We start from the raw sequence: 27,983 nt of genomic DNA on the forward strand, positions 1-27,983 counted from the left end.
GCACATAAATCAAATACATTTGTGGATATCAGTCTAAATATGTAAGATTTGTATCATCAAGATCCATGAATTATTTAAGGCATCAGTGAAAATATATAAAAACGTTCTATCTCAAAATGTTCAAGACAAAGATCAGAAAATAATTCCATAAGTTCTTTCTTGTCTCAAATCTGTTCAGTAGTTTTTACGTCATTCTGCAGAAAAACAAACAAACGGGTGAAACAACCTGGCAGAGGCCGAGGTTCCTGAACGCACCACTTGTCTTCATGTGGCAGAAAAACTGAATCACAGTGACTGATTCGTCATCCTCAGCAGACTGATGATTAACTGAACCACTGCCCTGAACTAGAGTTACTGCTTTGTTGTTCTTTAGTTTTTTTATTACGTTCTGTTATAGATTTACACTCTCTGGTTTTCACAGCGAGTAAAATCTGGAGTTTTAATGACTTTACATATTTGCATTTTAGATTTTCTCTGGTGGCGTTGCGGTTTAAAGGCCTGAGCGTCAACCGCAACCTCCAATCATAGCATAACATCTGATATGAACGACATTATTGTTAAATATCATCAATTATAATTCCATGGGAAATGAATATTCATGGTGGATTAAGATTTAAAACCACATAGCAGGTGTGAGCCACTTGACATTTGAACTTTATTTTCAAAATGCTAAAATGTCTTCCTCTGATTAGTTTGACTTTATGATCAACATTGAAACTTTATTGCTATAATATTTCAACTTTATTCTCCATATTTTAACTTTATTCTCAATATTTGAACCTAATTCTCAACTTTTAAACTTTATTCTCAACTTTTCCACTTTGTCCTCAACATTTAAACTTTATTCTTAACATTTCCACTTTATTCACAACATTTAAACTTTATTCTCTCTTCAATTACAGTAGAAAGGTGAACCCTGCTCCCCTCGTGTGTATTTCACATGAGTGACCCTCTCTGTGCTGTGCTCGGGACAACGTGTGAAATAGCACACAAAGTACAGAACTCAGTAAAAGTACGTGGACCTGCAGCAGTTATGTAATAAAGTTAGACTCTGACTCAGTTTTCTGCTCCTCCTCTATTTAACAGGTTGGATTGGGGGCGGGGTCAGCCTACAAAGACGGCTCCTGATTGGTCCCAGCCGGCGTCACTCAGAGGTTATCCAGCAGGTGATTGGTCGGCGGAGTTCCTCCACTTCTTAACTTCTGGCTGGTTCTCGAGGACTCGGGTCCGACTCTCGTGCAGCTGTGGTCCGGTGCGAAGAAGTGAATCTCACCTGAAGGAGTTCCCGGCAACGTGTCACAGATCTTCCCGGTTGGAAGTTTGTTACAGGCGGCAGCTGAACCCCCCACGCACCGGGTCTGAAACTTTTTCCACCTCAGGAGACACTTTGTGAAGAGAAGTACAAAAAAATGGCAGACACCGAGGATCAGCAGGTCTCGTCTTCCACGGCTCTGTTCAGCGAGGCCATGCACCACTACCAGGCCGAGCCGGACACCAAGCCCCCGCAGGACCTCTTCAGCCTGGACGACATCGTGGACCTGGTCGGCGGAGCTCAGGACGCCCTGGACCGACACATTGCCGAGGACAGTGCTACACACGAGGCCACAGAAACGAAGCTGCTGGAGCCAGAACCGGAGCCGGAGTTCGAGGACTCCGAGCCCGAGGTGGAGGAACCCGAGGAGCCCGAGGTGCTGGAGCCCTTCCCAGACTCCACCAGCGCCTGTTATGCATCAGAGACTATTTTTAAGTCAGAGGAGCCCATCATCTTTGTCCCCGAAGCCGAACCCGAGAGCTCAAGGATCACACCGGAGCCACAGGCTGCACCCGAGCCCGAACCTGCCCCGAAGAGCGACGCCCTCCCCGCGGTGGAAGCAGCCCCATCCCCCGCAGAGCCAGCACAGCGACCTGCGGTGACGGAGGAAGAACCACCGGCTCCTGCATCTTGTGAGTATCTCAATGGGAAAATGACAGAAAATCAAAGTGTAAACCGGGTTTAAACATTTTAATCAGCTTTATAAACTAAATACGTTCCACCGGTTTGATGGAGAATTCAGCTGAGATGGATGTTAACGGTTTTTTCCGTCATCATCTTGCCCGGTTTCCGTACCTCGGATGCGGGTTAGCATCGTGTGCTCGCCCGGACGCCGACATGAAGGTTAATAAACGCGGTAAAACGTCAACCTTTAGTCGGTTTAACCGGCTCAACCCACCGCTGGGTGTCAAAACGAGTCAAACTGCGGCATTTTCTTCACAATATTGAGTTTTCCGGTAGCGGTGCAGGTTAGCCCGGTTAGCGAGCTAGCGCAGCCGCCCTGAGGCGAGCGGATGGTGGATGACGGGCAGCAGCCGCTCGCCGCCTGGATGAGGCTGTGGATGAAGGATTCACACTTTTAAACCACGCGAGTTTTTATATTTAATGAAAAAGACATGATCCATGTTTGGTGTCTCTCTAGCGGGGCTGAGAGGTGCGGGAGGCGGCAGCGTGGCCCCCGGGTCCCGATGAGCTGCAGCGGTGCGGCCCACCTGTTCTCCCCAACAAGCCTCACGCTGGGGCCGGGTCGAGCCGCCGGTTTCACCGTTTATCCGCCATCGAGAAGCGAATACACTTCCTCCTCTAACCCCAGAAATGTGTATTTATATGATTCTAAAACCATTTCACGGGAAGAGGTGGAACCGATCCCCCGTTTCAGATGTCATCGTCCATCTGCTCGGTGCCGCTACCCGCTGTTGCTAGCCCCCCGGTTCCATTATCGGACGCCATTCCCTTTCTCCTGGTCATTGTAGGTGCAGCTAATGAGCAGCAGCACCAGTTGCTAAGATGAACACCAGTTTATCAAACGTGCAATAAACCAGTGAAATGCAGATAAATACACGTGTTTGTTCCGCCAGCAATCAGGTGCTCCCCGGTGCTAAAGCTAACATTGCACCCCGCAGGCCCAGTGGTTTATTAACCCTGGATTTGGTCATTTTAACCCGGGTAGAAATGAGCACATGTCAAGTAACTGTAATGTGTCAGAGGCTCGGATGACGTGTGAAGGAGTGGCCCGTCAGACAATGCTGTGTCCGATGATGGATGCACGGGGAGTTAGCGGCTCAAGCTGTAACCCGGAGATTAGTCACAACAAAGGAATCCGCTCTGCCCCCCCTCCCTGTCGGCTCCTCTGCAGCTCCACGTCCCCCCCCCCCACACTCACTTCACCACTCGCAAGCATACGATACGATTTTAATCTGTTAATGAGTCATTCAAACCCCGTGTTTTACCTCCATCTCCACCCCAGAGCAACACCTTAAACCCGGCTGCAGCTCAGCCTCAGAGGCCTGAGTCCTCCACAAACAGCCATCACTGCTCTGAATCCTCTTTAAACGGCCTTTTTGATAATGTTTGGACTTATTGTGACTAATTGTGACGTGTAGGGAGTGGATATCGTGAGCTGTGTTGTTCCCTGAGATGTGTGAGGTAAACAGGCCTGTGTCTGGGCTCCATCAGGCAGCAGGGGCAGGGTGGGGCTGCTTGGCAAGGCCACTGATGGAGGTGGATAAACCACGAGCTCTGCAGTCTGGACAAAAGACCAGAGCATGTGCAACATATCATTTACAAGATAATAATAAAGAAATCCTTTCAAGAATAAATAGGGCTAGGGCTGCTACTACTAAGGTTTTTTTTCATTAGCAATGAGTCGGCCAGTTACTTTTTCCAGTTAATCTTTTAATCTACAAAACATTATACAAGCTAATCGAAATATGAACAATGTAAACATAACTAATACAGTGTAACAGTAATATAACAGAAAAGCACATATATTAGTATTCCATGGTTTATTTTACGTTGCATTTAAAAAATTTACTTTTTCTCAATCAGCTATTCGTACTTATCTTCTCCGCCGCGGAATGAGGTTTCCTGCTGGGATCGAGTGGTTGAGACCAACTCCCGACCTTCAGCAGCTTCAGCCAGCATTGAGTTTAGAAGACAAAAGGTCACAATAAAGGTCCTGGGCGTGACAGTCACTCGCTATTATAAGACCGGCCATGGGTTGCCGGGTAACAACCTCAGTAAACTCCAGGAATTGAAGCAAAACACTTTGATATTGTTTTTTTTTTATATAGAACTTGTTGAATAAAAGAATAAAGTTAGATGCTGAGCTTTTCACTGTTTTTTATTGAATGGAAAGTAAACAGCTGCTAATGCTAACAGGCTATGTAGCGGACACGTACACATGGCCCCCTTCTTTAAGAGTCTGGTTGAACATTAGCATCCTAGAAAGATTTACTGCCTTTTACAGTTTTATATCTTTATAAACAGAATATCTGTGTCAGAAAGTAAAACATTTGCAAAACCTGAGATCTTCTATCAGGTATATTTCCCGTTTTCTAGGCAAAATTATTCATCAGTTAATCAATAATATTGGTTTCAGCCCACAGTGTGTTAGTGACAGATACAACCAGTCTTTTCTCTGCACCCGAGTCTGCTCCGATGACTCCTGCTGTGACTTTGCATCACACAGATTCCTATAAAAAAATAAGTTTCCGTCCCCACCCGTCAGACAGCGCTACTGACAGGCCGGCTCGGGGCTCAATGGTCACCACCGGCCTATATCTTATTTTTGGGTCACCCACATCCGTCAGCGTGTGTTTGTGGAGAGCTTGTGATGTGGTCAGGTGGATTAGACGGAGAGGGGAGATGTCAGACACACAGTCACAGAGGCTTAAGCTCAATGAGCGTGTGTGTGCGCAGGCCAGTGTTGTTGTTTTCGCTGTATCCTGGTGAAAGCGACGCACAAGTGGGGTTAAGTGCTCGGGAGTCCGAGCCCCTCGCCCAAATCAGTAACACCACCAGGCTCCGCTCTGTTGTTTCTGCTCTGCCAACACAGCAGCTGGCTCAGCCTTACAGAAGTGAGCCACGCCCCTGACTATGATGAGAACCACATGTTAATCTGCTCTAAATCTGGCTTCTTATCGCTCTGATAAGTGCAGGCGTTTCCAGAAGATGCTGTTTACCCATCTTGTGCTGATTCGTCACATTCATGTGGATTTTCAGGTCGTCACATTGAGCTGAGGGAACATTTTTCTGTTGCAAAAATCCGTTCAATTTGTGAACACGTGGATTCCTGGAGCTGGAAACGATTTAGTTTTATTTGACTCAATAATTGATTGATTTATAATAAGTAGCATCGACGGGAGAAACCAGATGTTGAATTTATAGATAAATGTCGGACTCAAGCCCCTTTTCAAGTGGTCAAAAACCTGCTTACATCTGGCTGTTGTCTGCAATGTGAATGGAAACAATCAGCATTCACTTGTGGGTCAGATGACTCTGCAGTAGACCCACGTTTTAATCGCCTCCGAGTGGTAGTGATGGTAACATGACACCCAGGTGAACAAGCTCATTTCTTTATTTTTTTAGTCTAGACACCAATGCTGTGACGTACTTTGATCTTCGGTGAATTGCCACGTAAATGACAGACTTTTTTGTCGTTTTTTTTTATTCTTGGAGAAAATGTGTTCAATACAACGCTGACGAGATACGAGGTGGGGAGCTTCTCAGTTTCTGGCATCTTTGTGATGTACAAAGTCTTCTTTTAAAGGGTTTACCCATATAAAGAAAAAGTGTGAATACCTGCTAATGTTTTTAAGTATTAGTGTTTCTTCAATAATGTTGGTGAAACCATCTGTACACCCCATCCCCCACCCTCTAGGTGGACAGAAGAACAGGCGTGTCCTTCTCATGTGAATCCCAGCATGTATGTATGTCAGCAGTTCACACGGTAGCAGCAGTTATCACAGGGCCAGGCAGATTGGCATTGTACAGTCAGGACCGAGTTTTTGGTTTTGCTCGAGGCCAGTTAGTGTCTGGCTCTGTGTCATCTCTCTGTTCCCTGAAGCCAATGGAGCAAAGTCCAATCAAAAGACAAAAGGCTCGGGTCAAAACTGCAGAAAGTGAAGGAGCAGTCGGTAGAAACATGCTGAGCCACAAACACTACCAACCTCACATCTCTGAGGTTTTTTAATTGTTTTTGTAGAATTACATAACTGTTGGTTCTGCAGACCGTGGGTTTAGAGGGGTTAGCAATCAATTGTCTGTCTGTCTCGTAACCAACCAGCAAAACCCAAAATAAACGACCCAAAATGACCCTTTAAAAAATCTATAAAGGGAAAGACCAGTACGTTCTGTATTTAAAGCAGAAAGGAAGAAGACAGGGCTTCGATGGGAATTGTACATTGAGTTCTTTATGTTACAAGATGGCAGCAGGTGAAGGTTGCCCTGGAGTCATATGTCAGTGTCGAACTGTGAGATACTTATAGCTCAAGGAGGAGGAAAATACCTCAGCATGTGCAGCTTTAAACTTCAACGGCGATGGCGTGCGAGTCGTCAGTGCTTCGTGGACGGATGGTAAAGTTTGGAAGTGACACTGTGGATTTTGTGGTTCTGAACTAAATTAATGAAATGTGCTGGTAATTTGAAAGAGAAGAACATACAAATGGTATTGGTACATTTTCTGTAAAGTTGATTTTGCATCTTTTTTTATGGTCAGAATAGTCAGTTGATAATTATTTTACTCAACCAGCTCATTAAATACCCATCAAATCAACAATATGAATTAATCTGCAGAATAATGTCTTAGTTAAACTCATTGTCTTATTAGATTCAATAAACTAAAATCTAAATTGATTCAGTTTCAGTCTGTTTAAATAATACAAAGAATTGAACCAATCATATCGCTCAACTCTGGCGTAGTCGTTGATGTTTCTCTTACATTAAATATCCTAAATGGAAAGTCTATCGAAATCACCTCATGTTAAATGGAGAATGTCGGCTGTAACCGGACCAGGGCCATGGTGAGCTGAGCTGATTCTCATGTTACTCAGTCCGGATGATCTCCACTTACAGCTGAACCCGTCCCGAGTGCCAGAACATGGTCTGACGTTCTTTGCAGCTCGTCGGGTGCATTTAGCAGCAGAAAGCTTTAGTCTCTGGATTTCCTGGAAAAGCATTGAATTCAGCATTATCCTCAATAAATCCACTGAATGTTGTAGTGACTTAGTTTTATTCTAAATGTGTGTCATTGGTTTGATCCTAGGTCCTCATCACCTGAAGCTAAATCTCGACAGCAGAGGTAACCAAACAAAACGACCTAATAAGAATAATCATCATGGTCTAATATCACTCGATCAGATCAGTATTGTAAATTTGAATTTCAAACTAAATCTCTGAAGAATTTGATTTTGATAACGGCAATAAATTTGATAATCAACCAAAGGTTTTTTGTGATTCATGCAGATTTCTGACTTTGATTGTCAAAGCTTGATCAAGTGTTTAGTTGATAGGTGTAAGGAGGAATCCTTCTCGTGCCACACCTGCTGCGGTTGAGCCGCGGAAGTCGAGGTCCTGTCGATTCTCCACAACTGCCGCCGATGTGGCCCGGGCAGAAGCTGAGCTTTTTGCTGATTTGATCTTTGGTGCACAACGGCAAATAGTCAAATCTTAACAACTTTTAACTTTGAGGGATCTAGTGCTTTGCTAAAGAGCAACCCTCCCTTTTTCCTGTCTGTATTTTCCTAATTACTTAAGGGATTAAGTCTTTAGGCTGCAGCCACGGGGAGGGTTGCACACAGGGACTCTTTGTTTTATTGTTTTCGGAAAGGAGCTTTTTTAAGCTGGTCCATAATCAAGTGACTCAGAGTGAGGCATGAAGTCAAATTATTTAGGTTGAGGCAAAGATCATTTACGCTGCATAATGGATGATTAATTACTGCATCAAGTGTTGAAATGGGGGACATGACAGCTCCCAAAAGTGAAGCCAAATCATCTGGATTGCCCCCTGGTGGCTCGTACCATTCTACTCGTTATTTAAAAACCAACCAAGAGATGAAGTTCTGCAGTTGGAGTACGTTGTTTGTTTTTATTTTCAATAGTTTTTAGCAGTTACTCGTGGGTCTGGGACATTTTTTTAAGCAGCCTTTTATTTTATTTGTTTGCCTCATGTGGCCTCTCACTTCAGACACATGCAGTTAAGTTGATTTGGTAAAGAGACTCAAAATGGCAGCAAGCCCTGATTTCCACATGTCGTCTCTTAATTGCATTTAACTTAATTCACCATTTATAAATAACCCTCTACTGTGTTTTTTTTGGTTGAACTTGCACAACAGCTCATATGCTCAGTTTCCTCTCTGGCTACATAACAGATGGGATTTGAACTGATTCTTGCTGTTCCTGTGCTGCCTCTTTGCATCCATTCTTCTTTATCTTTCTCAGGCATGTAAACTCCACCTGTAATGTCTGCGTCACGCTATGACACAGATGTTCCTGTCGCTACTTATCTGACCTGTTTTGTCCCCCCCCACACTAACCTCAAGCAAATGTTTGCATACGTGAGAGAACTTGTTGAGTAAGCACTGTAAATATCCAGAAACATGTTAAACTTCTTATGAATGTTGAGCTTTGATGCACACAATGCTGGAAGTACTAAGATCCTTAACTTAAGTAAAAATTACTAATACCCTCACTGTAGAAAATGTTGGTTAAGAGAAAGTAAAAAAAGTATTTGAAGTAAGGCAGTTACTCTTTTGAAAATGTCGAATACATTGGAAACCACTTATAATGACAACGTTTGCCCCATGTCGGAGTGATCACTATACGCAGTTGATTACTTTAAACAAATTGTGTAGCTTCTGTATGATAGTCTCGGAACTTGAGGGAAAGGAAACTCAAAACATGCAATCATCCTACGTCTCCTTTCAATGAATAGCCTGCAGCCTCCCACGTTTCTCCTTCTGGTTCTCTTCAACACACAGGTCGTCACATGTTTTTCACAAATTAAAGTTAAGTGTGGAAATTTCACATTATGCTTTCTGAATCTTCTACCTCATTTCTTGTTATGGAAGATGATTTCTGTCTTCCCCTGGTCGTCCTTTCTTGGCCTTTCGAACTATCTGAATTTACTCTCTTCTTCCTTCTTCTATTTCTTCCACAGATGTACCTTCTCCTTCTAAAGCTCAGCCTCATCCTCTGATGCAATACCCTAAAGGCAAGTTCTCTCTGCTCGCTGTTTCCTCGTCTTTTATTTCCCTTCACCACTTCTTTAGTTCACTCCCCTGTTTGTTGCTGTGCTGTCACTTAATTTCGAGTGGCGAGAATAACCCAATGCAAAGTTGCCTTGCTGTAACATTTGTGGATTTGAGTAACACTAAATCTGATGTTTGACATTTGCTTGTGTTTGTGTTGCATTATGACTCCCATGTTTCTGCTGTAGAGTAGATTGTGATGAGCTAGAAGTAGTTTATAGAGGAATAATGATTCTCCTCAGGCCTGACTTTTTTTATTTACGTTTTAAAATGTATTTTCATCCGACAATATTTTTTCAAAAGTCCTTTGAGAGGAATCATTATCTACTGAGAAGCATTGGGCATGGTTTATTGGCACCAGACCTGGGGCAAAAAATGATTCTACCACCATGTTTCCAACCAGGGTGGTAAACGGATCACCAGACAAATGCTAACAAATCTCAACTGTGGCCGGTAGTCTGCTGATGTATTGTTGTCCTGATCATGTTCCTGCACATCAGAAATATCTACTAGAGCTTGTAGAGCTACTTTTGAGCTCTCTGGGACGATTTTCATCTGCCTTATACTTCTCCTCCACTACCTATTAGAAGCTTACATTGTGCTTGCTAAATGTAGATGTCCATTTAATTTATATATTACTTTTCAGATTATAATTTAACTAATTAGAATTTATTACAATGCACCATCAACTGATTTTGTTCTCCAACATTGCTTCAGGGCTTCCCACAGTTTTTAACTATGTGATAAGACCACTTTGTCTGAAGCAAAGACATAAAGACCAATGTTCATAAATTCTTAATAAAATCTGGGTGTTGTCACTTCCAAATAAATCGGTGATATAATGTTTAACTGGCGTTTATCCCATCTTCACAGCAGGATGTGGAAACTGGTCAGCACATAGTCGGTCAAAACACCAGCAACACTTTACCAATGTCTTTTGGCCTGTGGTCTCCCTCGTTGTCAATAATTTGCTCTGATGTAAGCAAATGGCTTGAGAATAAATGAGTTAATTATGCTGCAAGTGTTCCTGGATGTTTGATTGCAAGACTTCCCCTATTTATGCAACATACAAGAAGTTCATGAAGCCATTAACTTCAAGCCCTGTGGTATAAGCAAAGCAGGGGGGTTGTACAGGGGGTGTTGTGTGTTGTCACCACTAACAGTGCTAGCACCATTATCACAAGCAGTGTTACTGTTTTGTCAAGAATACAAGACAAACCCCCTAGGGGAAACACTGTTACTCGTCTTGTTGTGCAAGAGGCCACAAGATCCCATCAAACCAATGAAACAGTCCTTGTACAGTATTGAAATTTGTAAAAACCAAATCCATTTGGGTCTGGCTCATGTAGAATCCATCACCTGGTCTGTCAGACTCATGTAAAATGGTTGAAGCATCAGAATCAGTTTCTGTGACGATCAGCATTTTTTTAACTACCCCTTTATGAGCCCAACATCTGTGACAGTAATTCTTGGCTGTCAGAAAGATTTTTTTTCCCCCTGAGTTCATTTGTTCACTAAAGAGTCTGTGAACCTGTTTCAACCCGTCATGAATTGATTTAAAACCAGATGCACCAACCTTCAGAAACTCCTGATGTTAGATTGCACCCAATGAAAAACGTCTACTCTGAAACACCCACTACAGATGAACACAGAAAACAATGGATAGTCTTGCATCATTAAGGTAACAGGTGACCCATAATCACAGGCACTTCCCATTCAAAATGAATAACTGATACATGTCATGTTCTGTCTAATATTCAAGCATATATGCTAGTTTAAAAATAGGCTATTTTGAATATTCACAAGTGGTCGTTAATTCAACAAACTACATGAACAGTCTACCTGCCACAGCCAACCTTTCTGCAGCACTTGTCTGGTCTCTATGGTGTTAATATTGTCTGTTGATTTAAAATGTGGAAGGAAAACAAGTTTCAAACTGCCCAACATAACCTTGGGGCCACCCAAGACTACTAATATTCAAAAATTAGACCGTATCATTATCAGTAACATTATGTATTCTGTAGAGATTTGATCTAAGATCACAACTTATAATCAATTGTGGTACAGGTGACAGCAAAGATCAATACTGAGCTGGATGGAGTGTTGCATTACTCAAAACACGTAGGCTATCAAGTTTTTTACAATACAAGCTGTAATTTTGGGTGTAAACATTGCATTCCACAAGGTAGCTCTCGATATGAGTAATGTTGGGTTGCAGTTTATGTTGGATGGTTTGCAATATCACTTTTCTTGGCGTTCCTGTTGGCAGACAAGATTAATGCCGAGTTTTAATCTCCAAACCTTCCTCGATATATTTTCAGTAACTACTAACATCTAACCAGGTGTGGTGAGCACTGTAAGGAATGGAGTATGTCTTTGATATGTGCTGTATTGCATTCTCCCTCCTCCCTTTCTACTCAAGCACTTGGGCAGAAGGGTGATTCCCCTGCTCCCATCTCTCCTCTCTCCCCTCTTCACTCCCCCGACTCTCTGGAGGAGCTCTCTCTGACCGAGAGTCCCAACCAGCCCCCTACTTCAGGATTCGCTGCATCCTTTGGCTCCTTCTCCACTCAAGCCCCCACTATTCATTCCAAGGACATGCCTTGGGAGCGTGAAGAGGGTGACTCTGGACCAGGCCGTAGTAAGAATAAGGAAGACCTTCTAGATCCATTAGCTGGTCCTTACCTGAGTTTAGGGAAAGACCCAGGGCCTCATAATCCGTGTGAAGACAGTGGAGTTTCCTTTTCACCTGAGGAGAAGCTGATTAGCTCAGACATGTCCTCTACTGGCCCCTCCCCAGTGAACCCCCAAATGATGGTCCCAGAATCTTACCTTGCCTCCTCTAACCCAACAGAGCACTGGGATTCACCATTCTTAGCATCTCAAGACAACTCCAAGGTCTCCATGGATAGCTTCTCCAAGGATACGGCTCCCCTTAGCTCCTCCAAGTATGAGCCCGACCTGCACGGCAACCAGTCTGATGAAGATGATGACTTGATGTACGAGGTGAAGAAGAATATCAACCCATTTGAAGGCTATTCTCCACTGGCGGATAGTGGGTACTCCCATTTTGGAGACTCCAAGTCTGACAGCAGAGCTTCTAAAATGTCTGAGAGTCCCACACCCGATCTGGTCCAGTATGGGCAGACCGGAGAATCCCAGGATAGCCCACCGTCTTTTATAGACATGGGGAAAACATTTGAGCAGAGCAAGATGTCCGCTGACTCACTCATGCACTCAATGAATCAGTTCTCAACCGGCTATAAAGAAGAGGAAGTGGAAGAGGAGGATATTGCTCTCCCACCATCACTTCCAGACATCCTGAAGTCTTCCCCGCTCAACCCTGAAAAAATGGACTCTGGCTCCTCAGAGGGAACCCCGGAGGAGCAGAGTCCCATCTTAGAAAGAAGAATGATGGAGTCACCCAACCCGCCTATCAATCTGTCGGCAAACAATCCATTTGCCTTTGATGCTAAGGTGTCCCTTCTAAAGGAGATGACTGAGGAGATGGAGGGAAAAGTTGGAGACAAAGGGGATGAAGACCCAAGCTTTGACGCCTTTGATCTTGTCAAAGAGGCAGAGGAAACCACACCAGTTCAGGTCAAAGAAGAGAAACCTGTCAAGATCGAACAGAAGGATTGGTTCTCAAGCCACGATTCTCCCAAAATGACCGATATGTTTGAGCCACTTGACTTCCAGAGTAAAAAGACCACTGATGAGGATTCAGATTCAGAGTCACCAACAGCCGACTCTCTGTCCCCAGTCCTGGAAGCCATGGCAAAAAACCCTGCGAGCTTCCAGGTGGAAACAAAGGTGGAGGACCTGAAGATGGACGTGGAGGAGGCCGAGGTGGCTGAGGAGGTCTCTGAGCATGAAGTATCCTCTGAGGAGTTTGAATTTATTGAGCGACCACCGAGGGGCGTTATCGATGAGTTTCTCGAGGCTCTTGATACTTCCAAGTTTGCATCCTCCAAGCCCCCAGAAATCCCCATGGATGATGATCTGAGCTTTGGCGATGTGGCTCGAGTCTTTGCACCACCTTCAAAAGTAGCCCCAGCCCCAGAGGTTGAAGAAGAGGCTCCAAGTCAGAGCTCCTACTGCCTCCTTACTCAGGCATCCCACCAGAAGAGCAAGGCCGAGCTAGAAAAGCTGGACATCCAGCAACCCCCATCTTCAGCTCCACTTACCCATTCACCCGTCCACAAACCAGAGGAGCAGGTTGCCAAGAAGAGCATGCTGGGCGGGAAACTGTTTAAGATGCCAAACCTGAACATAAGCACAGGTAAAATAAAGCAGTTCTGGCATGGAAACCACCCCCACCCCACATCCTCCTCAGTTTCCTCTGGCACTTCCATGTTCATCGGCATAATTTCATCTTCACTCTTTCGTTCTCCTTAGTTATTTTCTCCCACCCTCCCACCCAACCGACTAGTAGTCAGAGTTTACTTAAGATCCCATCACCTTCTCCCTAGTGTCACCTTTTCTTTATTGCATTGCATTACATTTTTGCATTTCCTTTGAAATTAACCCTTGCATTTTGCTTTAATTTGTGCGTTTGCATATTCCATCGGTAGTTTGATTTCTTTTTTACTTTTGCTGCATTTTGTGCATTTCTGTCTCATAACAATAACATCATTTCTGTGCACCTGAAAGGGCTGTCACTTTATTCTCAAAGTCAAGTTCAATTGAATTTAACACGACAACAAATCTCTTCAAATCTTTTTTAAATCCCCCTGAAGTCACTTGAGGATGTTGATGTTTCTCATCTCCTCTGTGGTGACTCCCTCGCTGCCTCCTTTTTAGAGTTCTGTCTTACTCTACTGTTAAGTCAAAAGGGCATGCAATAGTTTAATGTGATGGTGAGCCCCTCTGCTGGATGACGAGGCAAAGTACTCCACACGGTCTAGTTTGCATCTAGAATGTCTATTTTGAATTGGAAGAGGTCCTCACAGTTTGGAATAGGAACTCTTATTCAAATGAATGTTTGAATTTCAAATAAGGTGACAGCCCAAGCACATTCTCAAGTATTTCATTTTTATTTTGTGATCCGGTAAGTAAACTGTGATTTTTAGTAGAAATATTCCTTTATTTTGCTTTGGTAAAATCCACTGTAAAAAAAAAAAGGAAGATTTTGTTCGTATTTTATGCGGAAATGAGAAATCCACTGTTGAGCACTGGCTGACATCGGTAAAGTTCCTTCTCTTTGCCCACATTCTAGTCAGTGTACCTCAACGTCTTATTTTAGCTCATCTCTGCTCTGAAAATAACTCGAGATACCAAAGTGAAACCCAAAACCAGCAATGAGACCCCAGCACCCCCTCACTGCCACAGTCACTCGCACACGTGCAGAGCTCACAGCCACACCCTGCTACTGACTGAACAAGCTGCTGCTCTGATCTATGACCTTCAGAACCTCTTACACAGCCTCTAATGTGACAGGACATCATGTTTTATGAACATGAGGCTGAATGTGACATAAGGATGAACTTTGTGCCAAATAACTTTGGGTTGTGATTACATGAGGGGTTATTGAACTTTCCATCTATTTTAGTAGCAGGGTTATTTAGACCGGTAATTTTTAGAAATGGAAAATTCCTGGGTTTCAAACGTGATCCAAATTGGAATTTCCAAACAGTCAAAGAATAAATAAATGGGCCTTCTGATCAACAACTGTTACACATTAGAGAAAATGTGTTTCCACCCAAAAACTCATAGGCTCTCTAAATCTTCAACCAATATAATTTGGTTCCACATTCTCAAACATGAGGCTTAATCATTTCCTTGATTGATTGATCATGTGATCTGTAAAGAAATTAATTCATAGTGACATAAGAGCAAGAAAATTGGAACCATCTTCAAGTAGAAACGCCATCTTGTGGCATTTCTACTTGACAACTGACTGAAACATGAAATAATTTATCAAAGCTGTTTAGCATCTCTAATATTTCACTTGTTTCAGGTTGGGACTCACTGAATTTGCATTATGCAATTTTCCTTTTTTCACTATTTTGCGTTATGTAAATATACACATGTTGAATTTATAACCAATCTCCTATTCAAGATCCTTCCCTGTTTTTCTCAAAACTTAAAAGGCTGCCGATCTTTAAACCCCTGCGTTTGAAGAAAATCTTTAATAAACTCAATGTGATATTTCACTGAAGCTAGTGACTGTTTAGTGACCGGCGAACATCGGTAAAGTTCCTTCTCTTTGCCCACATTCTAGTCAGTGTACCTCAACGTCTTATTTTAGCTCATCTTTGCTCTGGAAGTAACTTGAGATACCAAAGTGAAACCCAACACCCCCATAGAGACCCCAGCACCCCCTCACTGCCACAGTCACTCGCACACGTGCAGAGCTCACAGCCACACCCTGCTACTGACTGAACAAGCTGCTGCTCTGATTTATGAGCTTCACAACCTCTTCCACAGCCTCTAATGTGACATGACGACAGGTTTTATAAACATGAGGCTGAATGTGACATACGGATGAACTTTGTGCGAAATATCTTTGGGTTGTGATTACAAAAGGGGCATTGAACTTTCCATCTATTTCTGTACCAGGGTTATTTTGACCGGTACTTTTTAGAAATGTAAAGAATTTAATTCATTGTGACATAAGAGCAAGAAAAACTTGGAACCAGAAAACTTAGAAATACCACAAGATGCATTTCTACTTGATAAATTACTCAAAGAGGAAATCGTTTATCAAAGCTGTTTGCGCATAATTTCATTTGATCAACTAATTTTAGAAGCTGTAATATTTCACTTGTTTAGGGTTCGGACGCACTGAACCTACCCCCCCCCTCTCAGAAGACTCCTTCACTTAGTCTCCATTTTAATGTATGACTCAGTTTTGAGTCTGATATTGATCAGTCAATATTGCATACGATTACACACAGATAGCCGCTGTGTTATTACAGCAGGAGGACTTTGGTCTTAGGGACGAGCTGCCCAGGCTTCAGTGTATGTGTGTGTTGGAGGAGTCTCCTGTTAATTAAAGCCTCCTCCTCCTCCTCCCTGCATTGCGACACTGGCAGGCCCACAAAGGGTTCTCCGACCCAGATACCAGTCAGCAAATGTTCCTCGTTACACAACGCAAGGTGGGGCGCTGCGACCTGAACATAAATCTCTGCTTTGTTTTCTCTATTCTGATTCATCGTCCACCAGACTGGATAGTCTTGAGTTACTCTGCTTATACCAGATACTTTTTTTGAATACCTCCCTGTACTTTTTTCTACTTAAATAATTTAGTTTGTTCTGTCTATTAATAGGGCTTCAACTTACAATTATATATAATTACATAAATAAAAGAATATATAAAGAAATACAACCAAATATTTTGGAAAGTGTTGTCCGATCATGAGGTTTATGATTTTAAACGATAAACCTGTCAATCTCGTGGCTTATTAACACCGACAGGAAGTCTGTGCTCAGACTTGTATCAGGGTGATGGGTCAGTTTGTACTGTACTGTCGTCACTGAGACAAACTTTGTTCTTCCTCTTTATGCAACACCTCTTTCACCACAGTTCACTGTGTGGTAAAATGTCGGCTGTGAGTTTGTTGCAATTTCATTACAAACCAGTGAATTCATTCAACATACATTTCAGTGCATCTCATTTAGCTTTAATTTCACTTAATTTAGGGTTAGTTTAGAATGTTGCAGATAATTGATATGAACAGTTTTTGAAGCATAATAACATACAAGGCTGTCACAGGAAGAGTTTTGTCTTTTGACCACAGCCTCGCTATCATGCTCAGAAAAACAGATTCCAGAACATATAAATTATATTGCCTTCACGTACACATCTGTAGGTTTTTCTCATCTGTAACAGTCACAAAGATGAGATGAGAGGTTTGTCAGGAGAAAGCTGCTCTCTAGTGGACACAGTCTGGGATTACCACTGTGATGATCACTCTCTCGGTCTGTTCTGCAGCAGATTAGACTCCATAAGCAACATGAAGTTATGTTGCTGTTTGTTTTTATGTCAGATACACTCAGATTTTTCAGCCTGTAAACAGGAACCAGCTTCACTCAGGTTCTCACTGTCGAAATTGATTTCCTGGTTTTGTTCAGAATGCTGAAAAAAACATTTTGTTGGGAAACTACAGCAGCTGGAAAACAAGTTCATGTGGCAGTAAGCCAGTCATTCTTTATTTCGTTATTCTCAACCTCTTGTTGGAAACAGCCATGGGTGGGGGGTCTGGGCTGGGCTGTCAGATGTCATAGATGATCCAGCCCATGTCCCATCCTTCCATTGAGTTTTGTGGAAATACGATAAGTACTTTTTCATAATCCTGCTGACAAATGGTCAAAGGTTGATGTGTGTGTGTTTTATACATTTTCATTCACTTCCGGAAGCCTCAGAGCATTTCGGGCTCTTTCCTTCAGTTAATAGATGAAAAATGAATTTTGCACACCAGACGATTAATTTGAACAAAAACTTTCATAGATTAAATTTGGGTCTTCGCACAAAGAATGTTTGGTTTGCCAGTGTTGATTTCAGACTGGCTGGTTTTAGTGTCATTTTTGAAAAAGGATCAGGTTTATTTTCCCTTGGAGATGTGTAGCTGTTCAATGACCCTGTACCAGGCAGCATCAGCCGAGATGAAACATTCTTCTCCTCCGTCTCGATGCTTCGTCAGCGCACATGTGAGGCAACAGGAGGAGGAGGAAGGGTGACGAAGGGAAAGCAGAGTGACATTTTGGAGAGGTCGGAGAAAGGAGGGGAAAGGGGAGATCCGACAGGGTGGATGTTAGGGGGAGGAGGGAGAGCATGACAGAAAGAGGGAGGCGGGATTGAGGCATATTCATTTATAGTTGCTGCGTCAGAGCGCTGGCAGCAGACACTCAGCTGACAGCTCGCCTGCAGGATCGACTTCATTTGCTCGCTGCAGACGCCCCCCCCTTTCCCCTCCAGAGAAAGCCACGCTCGAGTTCTTCCCTCCCTCTCTTTCCTCCTCTTCCTCCTGCAGCCGGACACACACATTCACTCCAACACGTTCGCATTCGCCGCCTCAGCTGGGTCCCTCTCTCTGTGAAATGTGTGAAGGCATGGAAAACAACGGTGTGGACAAACAGGAGTCTGCCCCAAAGCACTGGAGAAACCATGGTATGATTTGGCTGGTTTGTGGCTCGGGCAGGACTGTGACTGTGTGGAAGGTTCAAGCTGATTCAAGAGGAGACGTAGTCACCACCAAACGTCTTGTTTCTTTTATTGCCTCGGCTCCTCTTTCATGCACTGACAGTTGGACATGGATGTTGGAGACCGGTGCTTCTGAGAAGTGAATCGATTGGTCATTCAGAGTCGGACGTGGCAGCACTTTTAACGTTTCCAGCTCAGCCTGTCCCTCCTTCATTGATTGAAATGCAGCTTTCGCAAGACAAGCTTTGCAAACTTTGAGACAAAACTGTAAAGGATTTCAATTTGATTTATTAGACGTGTGTTCTAAATATATAAATAAATATACTCGCCTTACAGCTACATAAGGAGACATTTAAGGCGAAATTGTGGCGAACTTTCAAATCCCTATTCGTTGTCTTTCGTCTGTGGTGGTAAATTCTGTTCACGAGATGAGCTGTGACTTATTGTGAGTCCTCGGTTGTTTTCTTGTGTTTGCACCCGGAGGCTCTCAGGACTCTGTGGGCTCACGACTGCAGATATTTTTCACACAGTTTGCTGGTTTTGTTGTTGTGCGACTGCAGAAGCTGCAGGGCAGTTTGTTTGGCAGGGAAAAGACCTTTGGACAGTCAGCCAGTCATCCACTGTGACCAAAGGTAGAGAGGAGGAGGAGAGGTTTGGAAGCAAAGTGACGTCAGTTGGCAGTGTCTGGATGGGGCAGTGAGCCGGTGATGTGCTAATGAGCTGGAGAAGAGTCAGACCAGAGCTTTCAATAGAGACAATTTGGCAGCTTTCTCTCAAGGCCCCGATGTGATAAACTGAAGAACATGTTCAGGGTCTGTGATAACGTGAATCAGGTTCCAGACGCTTGTGGTTGATCTGCCCCTCGAGTCTCAACAAGACTACAACATTAAACATGTACATTAAATGGAAAACAGGTTTCAGACAAAATGGAGGTTTAAAATAAGCTAAAGTAGAGTAAAGCTAATAAACAGAACTGTCTCCATCTAATCAGCTTCTTCTTATCAGACCTGTCGATCATCTGAGAACTGATGAGTAACTAATTTGGTGATTGCTTAAATACTTGAAGTCATTTCCGGCCAGTAAACTTAGTATTTGTTATCTTCTTTGACCAAAACAAACTATTTACAGATAGTTCACACTTTACAGTGCTGATCATCATGTGTCCTGTTGTCGCTGCATCATCTGAGGCTGTGGTCACTTGTCATCTCAACACTGAAGCCTTTGTTGTGTGTCTGTGCTGAGCTTGGGTCTGTTCATCAAACCGCTGTTGTTGTTCATTGAGCCTCTAATGAGCAACGACTAAAAGAAGCTGTTGTGTCTCTGAGGCTGTGACAAAGCAGCAGTATTGGTGTGTGTGTCTGTGTGTGTCAGGGACAGTGAAATTGCCTGGCTTTATGTTGTAAGTCAGACCAGCAGCAGGAAGAATCTCCTTCCTCTTTCCTCTTAAGGCTGAGCTCATCGTCATGTGTTCATCAGATTAAGACATCAGGTTCATTATGTTGAACCTGATCAGAGTCAAATCATGTTGGTTAAGATGCACATCGATGATTGGCACCGTGAATAAAGCATCACAAATGACTCTGTTACCTCTAACCTATATTTAGCACGTATAATCAGTATATAGACATGAAGTAAGTTGCTCCCAACATTGTGAGTCTTCATGTCAGACAAAGATCCCGGCTCTGGAAAGTGAAGCCTTTCTGGAAGTGTCTAAAACCTGCATTCTCTGAAATCACCAGAAGAGAGCGACTCCACTGTCCACATATAAATATATCAACATTCTAATATTATTTTTTGCTACATTTTGTAATTGATTGATCAAGAAAATAACCAGAAATCCATGATAATAATGAGTCACCGTATAAATTTATTAAAAACAGCACAATCATAACCTAATGATACGCTGTAGAAGAGTCACACTGGCCTTTTGTATTGAGTATAAAGGACATCTGCATTGCAGTTAAATTAATTCAAACTTATTTAAAACACCAGGGAAGAAACGCTGATATGTTAACTTTGGAGCTGCTGCTCTCCCAGCATGCACCTGGAGTTTCCTGGATACCTTTTATGGATCTTTTAAAACGAGCAGATCTCTGATGACTGCTCACTGTTCCCTCAGGTTCAGAGAGTTGGATTTAAATTCCTAACTTGTATCTCATCTTGAATTCTGCTTGGCCTTTCTGGAGCCTGGTTACCCTTGTACAGACTGGTTATGTAACACTCCTCTTCCTCCTCGTGCTGATGCTGTTTTCACCTCCCTGTGGTTGGTAGTAACAGATCCAATCATGCTGAGTGATGGTGTAAAATGTTGGACTCAGGGGGAAGTGTTGGAGGCAAAGATAAATGAATCCTAGTTTTTTTTTCTGCTAAAGGACCAATCTGTCAGTCTGCTAATTATTTAGTCGATTAATCACTTTGTGTAAGAAATGAAACATTGACAAATGCCTTTTGTGATTTCTCCGAAATCAAAATTTTGTCTGTTGATTAGTTGATTAATCGTTGCAGGTCTGAAATGCAGATTATTGGATAGAAGTAGAAAGATGTTTTTAGACGTATATAATAACTGCTTAACCTCCATAGCACTTAATAAATATATATATATATATATAAAGGCGATGAGGAAAAATTAAAGTTCTTTCATATCCATAGGAATGAAATAAAACCGACCAATAAAAATAGAAGATATTAAAAACAAACATCTACATTAAAACCAGTGAAACACGTCTTTTAGTGAATGATTATCTTCAGTTAAATATCAGTTTAATTAGAATCACGTCCCGGATCTGATCGAATAAGAATCGATCTGACTCGATGGTCCAGAGAGACTCAGCTGCGCATGTCTGTCCCTCCCTCCCCCCCGCGTGTCTCTGTCCCCGGTGTCTCGTCCCGTCAGCCAGGCCGAGCTGCTGTGTAACGGAGGTTCAAGATGGACGCCAAACGGGGTTAGTCCGCTGATAATCTGTTGTTAACCGAGCATCTCTCTCTGTATGTCCCCGCTTGTGTCGCTGCCTGTCGCCGCGCTGGTGCTCGCATGTGCCCCGGGAGTTTGGCTGCTCTCCACCCGGGAGCCTGGCTGCTCTCAGCCCGGGGAGCGTGGTGCTCTCAGCCCGGGAGGGAGGCTGCTCTCATCCCGGGGAGGCTGCAGGCGGATCGGCCCGGGGATGTGGCTCTAAGCCCGGGGAGCGAGGTTGCTCTCTGCCCGGGGAGGTGGCTCTCCGCCCGGGGAGGCTGCAGGCGGATCGGCCCGAGTCCCGCGGAGGTCACGCCGGACTGTTTAACGTTCTGTCCCCGCGGTGTGCTCGGGCTCTACCTAGCGAGTTATCGGTCGAACATTAAAACGTTTTACGGGGATTCAGGGAGGATGGACCGGTGTTTGGTGAAAAACGCAGCGGGGAGAGAAGCGATGAGCGGCCGCGGTTAGCTCGCTGTGGTGCGGGTCTATTTTTAGCCGGGCTCTGGTGCTAGCACGCCCGCTACCATATGTAGCCAGGCAGCCGCATTAGGACCATGGATCCTCCTCCTCCTTATCCTCCTCCTCCTCTTCCTCCTTCTCCTCCTTCTCCGCCTCACGTCGCCGGCTCGGTCCGGTTCTTTCCCCGCAGACAGGGGCTCTGTCTCCGGGGAAGCTAACGGGGCTAACGCGGAGGTAGCATCACCCTGAGCGGTGTCTGATCTGAGAAGCTCCCCCATTATACAGCCTCCCATCGGGCCACGTTCAGCCCCCAACACCGATTCTACTCAAATCAATTTGTTGTAGAAGGATTTAAGATTTAAGCAGAAACTCGTTTGTTCTAGGCCCCAAGATTCAGTCCGTCCTTTCCCTGATGTTGGTCCATAAATAGATTTAATGTAAAATAAATAGGGGCTGATAAATATAAATCCATGTAATATTCATGCCGCCTGCTCGTCACTGTAACATGTATTCATTTGCTTTGTGTGCTATAACAATAGCACACATTGTGCTATTTTTATAAATTTATAGATTTTATACAATCTATAAAAAGTTACATATTGAATAAATCTCATCAACTAATGGATTGATTTGAAGTTTCAATACTGAGGGAAAACCCCAGATGTGTTTTTGCTTCTCTCTGCAGTTTGAACCTTGGGAATCTGACTGGAATTTACAATTCTGACCTTTCATCAACAGATCAATAAAATCGATAGATAAGATATCACAAACTGGATCAGAAGCAGAACATTAGTGTTTGTGATAAGACTAAACGTTTCACTCGCATCAGCTGCCTATGAATGTGAAGCCCCAGTTTCATACTTTGCTTATCAACACAAATTCCTGTAGATAAATGCAGATCGTTGACCCTCCTTGGGTCCAATGAAACTAAAAATCCATATTTCCAGGTTAGATCCTGTGTCTCTGTTAACTCTTCTTTTCTTTCTTGTTATAAAACCAACATCTTGATATTTTCTACATCTAAATCTGTAAAACTCTCTGTTTGATGACTCGTTCTGCACTCTGGGCTGTTAACTCATTCTGCGTCCAATCAGAAAGCTTTCTGGAATTTGTAACTTCCTCTACAATTGACCATAAGACCTGGCCCATGGTGACTGGAGCACAGGGACCTGCAGTGTCCCATTCATCAGTTAAATGCACCGGTGTAGGTGAAGCTGGTGGCGAGTCCACTAACAAAGAGCTGGTTGTTGCCATGACACTCCATGTTGAGCTGCTGGTTGCTCTTTGACTGTGGTAATCAATTCTCGATCCATCTGATTATTTTCATAATTCAGATGTGAAGGACAAATGCTTGTTTTGAGCAACCAACACCAACGTTTTTCAGTTTACTATCATATCACAAAGACACGTAATCCTTCTTTAAGGCTTCTTACAAGGTCGCTGTTAAATTCACTTGTTTCTGTTGAATGTCAACCTCTAGAAAAGGTGGATCTCTAACCTCTTTGGTCTAATGTGCTCTTTGAAAGTGGAAATTTAAAGTGCAGCTTGTTGCCGACTTGAACAACGGAATAAATCAGATTAAGTAGAAACGTTAAACTGTCAGATTCCATCGTACAGTTTCAACGTGATGTCCTCTCGTCATCCAGCAAGTCTGCAGGAAACCCCACGACTCCTTCACTTCTAATATTGTCCATTGACCTGCCTGGAATTCCCTGGTGAAATATAACCATGTGCATGCACCCAGGTCCTGAGCTCAGCTGTCTCCCTGTACTGTCCACCCCCCCTCCGTCTGAGTTATCAGAGAGGGAAGAGGCTCCAGCTGCCAAATGTCATGAAGACCCGACCACCTGCAGATTGAACTCTGCAGCTGGTTTTTACTGTTAAACTCTCAGTGAGTCAGTGGAATCAGCTGCTCTTCAGTTGAGAAGCTGGAATCCACAAATACTTTGTTTGGCTTCAAGACCGGCATTAGATTATTAAAGTCTTTAAAAAAATCAAAGGGGTATTTTAACAATACCAACACATGAAAATGCCCTTTAACCCCAAAGGGTTAAAACATAAAGTCAAAGACAGGATATGGAATAGAACGTGGAGCAGGTGCGACGAATCAACTTTGAGTTTTCGTTTCAAGCTCAACTTGGAGCTAATTTGTTTGATGGCGTCTTAGGAAATTGCGTCATCAAACCCTCAAAGCCGATGACCTCTAGCTGGTGTTGCGTCACTTGAGTTCTCATCACGGTGGCGTCGGGGCAGGAAGTGGAAGAAAAGTCCAGAAGGCACCGAGATGAGGATGTTGATGAGTCACAAGCTGCAGCGAGTTTCCCCCTGCAGGGTTTTTTTAAATTTCCGATGAGTCTGACAGTTTGTGACCCCTGTGATAAAGGAGACGAACTAAAAGAAGCTCCTCCTCCTCCCGACGATCATGAGCACCAACCATGTGACGGCTGAAAGGCAAAGCAGACAAATTTGGTTTCAGTCTTAACAGTCAGTGAAGTCGAGTGAGAACAGTGCGTGTGTGTCTCAAGGAGATTCGCCCGGAGGACACTTTGGTGTAACACTTATTCTTTCAGTTCAACTGTCGCACATTTTCCCTGAACCAGAGACAAATTGAGTTTTGATTTAACGTTGCAGTGCAAAATGACTTAAGTCTTTTATTTCCAGACAGAGCTGAGTGAAGATTAACATCCTTTTGATGTTAAAAAAACAGAATAACAGAGGTGTGGCGTTAGAAAGAAGTTAGAGCGACTCCTGGAATAAAAAAGATTGTATTATTATTATATTATTGTACACAATATATACATGTAATTGACAGTTTGAGAAGATTCAATGTAGAAAACAGCTTAGTAACGTTTCTGTGGATGATTGAAACTAACATCATCTTCCTCCTCCTGCAGTGGTGGATCTCCTCTACTGGCGCGATGTGAAGAGCACGGGCGTGGTGTTCGGCGCCGCCCTGCTCCTGCTCCTCTCCCTGACGCTGTGCAGCATCGTGAGCGTCTGCTCCTACATCGGCCTGGCTCTGCTCTCAGTCACCATCTGCTTCAGAATATACAAAGGCATCCTGCAGGCCATCCAGAAGTCCGATGAGGGACACCCGTTCAAGTGAGTCCCAGGGAATATGATCAGGAAATAGAAATAAAACTTATTTCCTAAAATTTCTCTGCGAAAGTTCAGGCACAGTTTGGTTTTAATGATAAAGGAAGTGGAGAAACTTTTAGTTCCTGCAGGAAAAATATCCCTGATCTTTGAATTCATGACATGTTTGTTTTTTCAGTCTGATTCTGATAAGTTTTAATTCATTATTAAAACTTTATTATAGTAATGGGGATGGAAGGTATTGATTGATAGCTGATACTGACTCAGGATTGGTCGAGCATGTGTCGGGGCAGGACCTCTATACTGGGCTCCACTCCCAGATTCACCAATGAGGTCACCAGCACAAGATGGCGGTGTTCTTATCCAAGATATTTTAGCATCACATTTGTACAGTGGAGGGAGGTGTCCTCTGCACCCTGTTGTGTGTTTGGTTGTTGTGCGTAGTGTGTTTATCCTCCCTCCTGGCTCTCTGACAAAACCTTCTTAGTGAGTTTTCACCTGCCTTCTTTAAACCCACAGTAAAGACCCATTAATCTGAGATTAACTGGAGCTGTGGAAACTGAGCTCAGAGTCACATTACAAGTTGTGCACAGAAATCAAAGCTGCACAACAGAAGCTGGATTTTCTCTTTTCCCCTGAGACCAAAAAGTCACAGTGACTCAAAAAAACGTCTGCAATGATCTTTAAGTACTTTTAACAGGAAACTTAAACCGGCTGTCAATTAAGTGTATTGAATATTTGGCACCAACTTTAATTAGTGGTGTAAGACATTTAGAAACATCAGCACATCAGCTCTGTATTAAACCCGACCCTCTGCTGTCCCTCTCAGGGTGTACCTGGACCGTGATGTGGCGCTGCCTGAGGATATTGTCCACAAGTACAGCGACGTGGCTCTGGCCAGAATGAACAAGACCATCTGTGAACTGAGGCGCCTGTTCCTGGTCGAGGACCTGGTCGACTCCATCAAGGTGAGAACGAGTCATTATTACAATAGAAGAGTCTGAATCTTCAAGTTTAAAGACACAAACATAAAGGGAAGAAGTTTTCTGGAGTAATATTTGCTGCTGTTTAAAGCAGCCTTAAGACATATTAAATTATCTTAAATTCCTATCGAATGGGTCCTGATCTGTTCACCACCAAAGGTCACCATGAAACTGACTCTACCCTGCCAGACAGGAGATGTATTTATGATCTGGACAAGTGAACTCGTCATGTGAGTGAGCGTTTGTACTAGGTGTGTAGGTCAGTGGTGGTAACAGTTACGCTGCGAGTGTTCGGAGCGCTGCAGCTGTCGGGCGCCTGTCGTCGGCTCGCCGCTCCCTCCCCCGCTCCTCCAGTCCAAATACAGATCTGCACGCCGCCCATCAGGCTGCAGCGCCACAGAGTTTCCCTTAGAGGGTCACAAAAAGTCAGATTCTTTAATCCCATCAGGAGGGAGAAATGTTTCAAATTCTCCGACCATCTCGGTGCATTGTGGGATACTCTGCCTCTGGTTAACTTCCTGTGATGTCCTTGCTGCAGTGGCGGTGAATCTTTCAGCTGCAGTAGCAGGTCATTAAAATGTCATGCATGTTTATTCTGCCTTCGGTGTGTAGTCAGCTCCGCCATCGAGCTGCTGCAGCATCTTTTCACTGGCAGCCATGTTGGCTCCAGGCCCCCGACTGTTTTTATTGTTCGTCATTGACACGGATGTAAAAACTGTCACTTTACTTTACAGCTCTGAGAACGTTTGTATCAAAACAGCTTCAGGGTAAAAGTCTGTGAAATGTTTCAGCCTCTGATCAGAAACTTATGTCACAAATCATTTAAGGTTTTAGAATAAATCCTTTTTTTATGTCGACTTCTTAACCTGCATTGTTTTTGTCTTCATTTGCTTTTTGTTTTATTTTTGTCTTATTTCTGCAGCTGCGATACCGAGGATTCTTCATTTGTATTTAAATGTTTCTGTGTTTTGCAGTTTGCTGTGTTGATGTGGATCCTGACCTACGTCGGGGGCCTGTTCAACGGGCTCACTCTCATTATCCTCGGTGAGAAAACAGTCACATGATCCATGAGAATAAGAGTCTTTAAATGACTGTGATATTAACAAGTCTTACTTTGGCTCAGCTGGTGGTGTAATTACAGAGAAGCTGCAATAACTTAAATGTCAGACCGGACCAATTCCTTGGTGTACAATATGAAACATTTCATTTTACAGATGCATTAAAGATGTGTATTTATATTAGGTATTTATATATATTTTACCTTACAAAAAATTGTCTTGAATTAGAGTTTGTGTTTTAACTTTGAAATAAGACTCAATTACATTTCTTCATCAACACAGTTTCTTAGGAATCATTCCTAAGTAGATTTCTTTCTACATATTGGCCAAAATATTTCTGAAATGTTTTACTCCAAATATGAAAACAACATAGAGGATGACAGCAGCTTGTCCTTCGGAAATCAACATTTAGGATGTGCTGACTTTCTCCTCATATTCCTCTTCCTCAGGTCTGATTTCCGTGTTCAGCTGCCCGATCATCTATGAGAAACACCAGGTGAGACCCTCTATCACAGTTTGATCTAATTCTCCTCCTGTGACAAACTGAATCCATGAAGTTCAGAACATCTGTAAGGAAATGAAGAGACTGACCGTGAACTTGATGCTGTTTGTTTCAGGTTCAGGTCGATCACTACGTGGCCCTGGTCAACGACCAGTTTCAAAGCATCGTTGGAAAGTGAGTAGAAACTCGATCACTCATCAATCAATATATTCACCTCTGTCTAGATTAACCCTTGAACCTGAGCTTTTCATAAATATAGAGGAAGAATGATATAATATTAGATGATTAATCATTGAACATGAAATCTCTTATTTACATCAGAAGGATTCACCATTAAAATCAAATAGAATCTTCTCACACTTCTCAAACGTTGTCGTCCTGCAGAATCCAGGCGAAGGTGCCCGGGTTGAAGCGCAAGGCGGAGTGAAGTAACGACAAGTCGCAGATGGAATGAGGAAGTTCTGAGAGGAAGATGTGGGGGGGGGGGGGGGGGGTGTGTGTGAGGGGGGGGGGGGGATGACATGAAGGAAGGAAGGCAGGAGGAGGGGAGGGGTCTGGCGGCGACGCAGCCCTTCTTACTTTATTTGTCAAAAAATTAAGAACACTTTTTTTTCCAATTCAGATTTCCTCTGTATTTTCTGGAAAAGTCGAAGCAGGTTGACGACATTGATATTTAACATCTCCCTCCTTTTTTTATTTCTAAAATCAAGTTTTGAAATGTTTGTTT

The 27,983-nt window shown here is 43.3% G+C and overlaps 1 protein-coding gene across 6 annotated transcripts; it reads left to right on the plus strand.

Moving 5' to 3' along the window:
* Positions 1 to 1,163: 1,163 nt before the first annotated feature.
* rtn4a (reticulon 4a) lies at positions 1,164 to 27,733 on the plus strand. Of its 6 annotated transcripts, none has more exons than XM_061086847.1 (9): positions 1,164 to 1,944; positions 8,970 to 9,023; positions 11,483 to 13,342; positions 24,512 to 24,719; positions 25,543 to 25,681; positions 26,671 to 26,740; positions 27,204 to 27,250; positions 27,372 to 27,430; positions 27,641 to 27,733. In XM_061086847.1, exons 1-9 carry the CDS (start codon positions 1,410 to 1,412, stop codon positions 27,681 to 27,683), a joined length of 3,015 nt encoding a protein of 1,004 aa, XP_060942830.1. In that variant the 5' UTR covers positions 1,164 to 1,409; the 3' UTR covers positions 27,684 to 27,733. The 6 variants fall into 6 exon arrangements, with proteins under 6 accessions (XP_060942830.1, XP_060942825.1, XP_060942827.1 ...); XM_061086842.1 differs by lacking the exon at positions 11,483 to 13,342 and adding an exon at positions 7,077 to 7,112 and having other exon boundaries at positions 1,193 to 1,944; XM_061086844.1 differs by lacking the exons at positions 8,970 to 9,023; positions 11,483 to 13,342 and adding an exon at positions 7,077 to 7,112 and having other exon boundaries at positions 1,194 to 1,944.
* The last annotated feature ends 250 nt before the right edge of the window (positions 27,734 to 27,983 follow it).

The sequence above is a fragment of the Limanda limanda genome, chromosome 15 (assembly GCF_963576545.1).
Source record: "Limanda limanda chromosome 15, fLimLim1.1, whole genome shotgun sequence".
NCBI classification, from domain to species: domain Eukaryota; kingdom Metazoa; phylum Chordata; class Actinopteri; order Pleuronectiformes; family Pleuronectidae; genus Limanda; species Limanda limanda.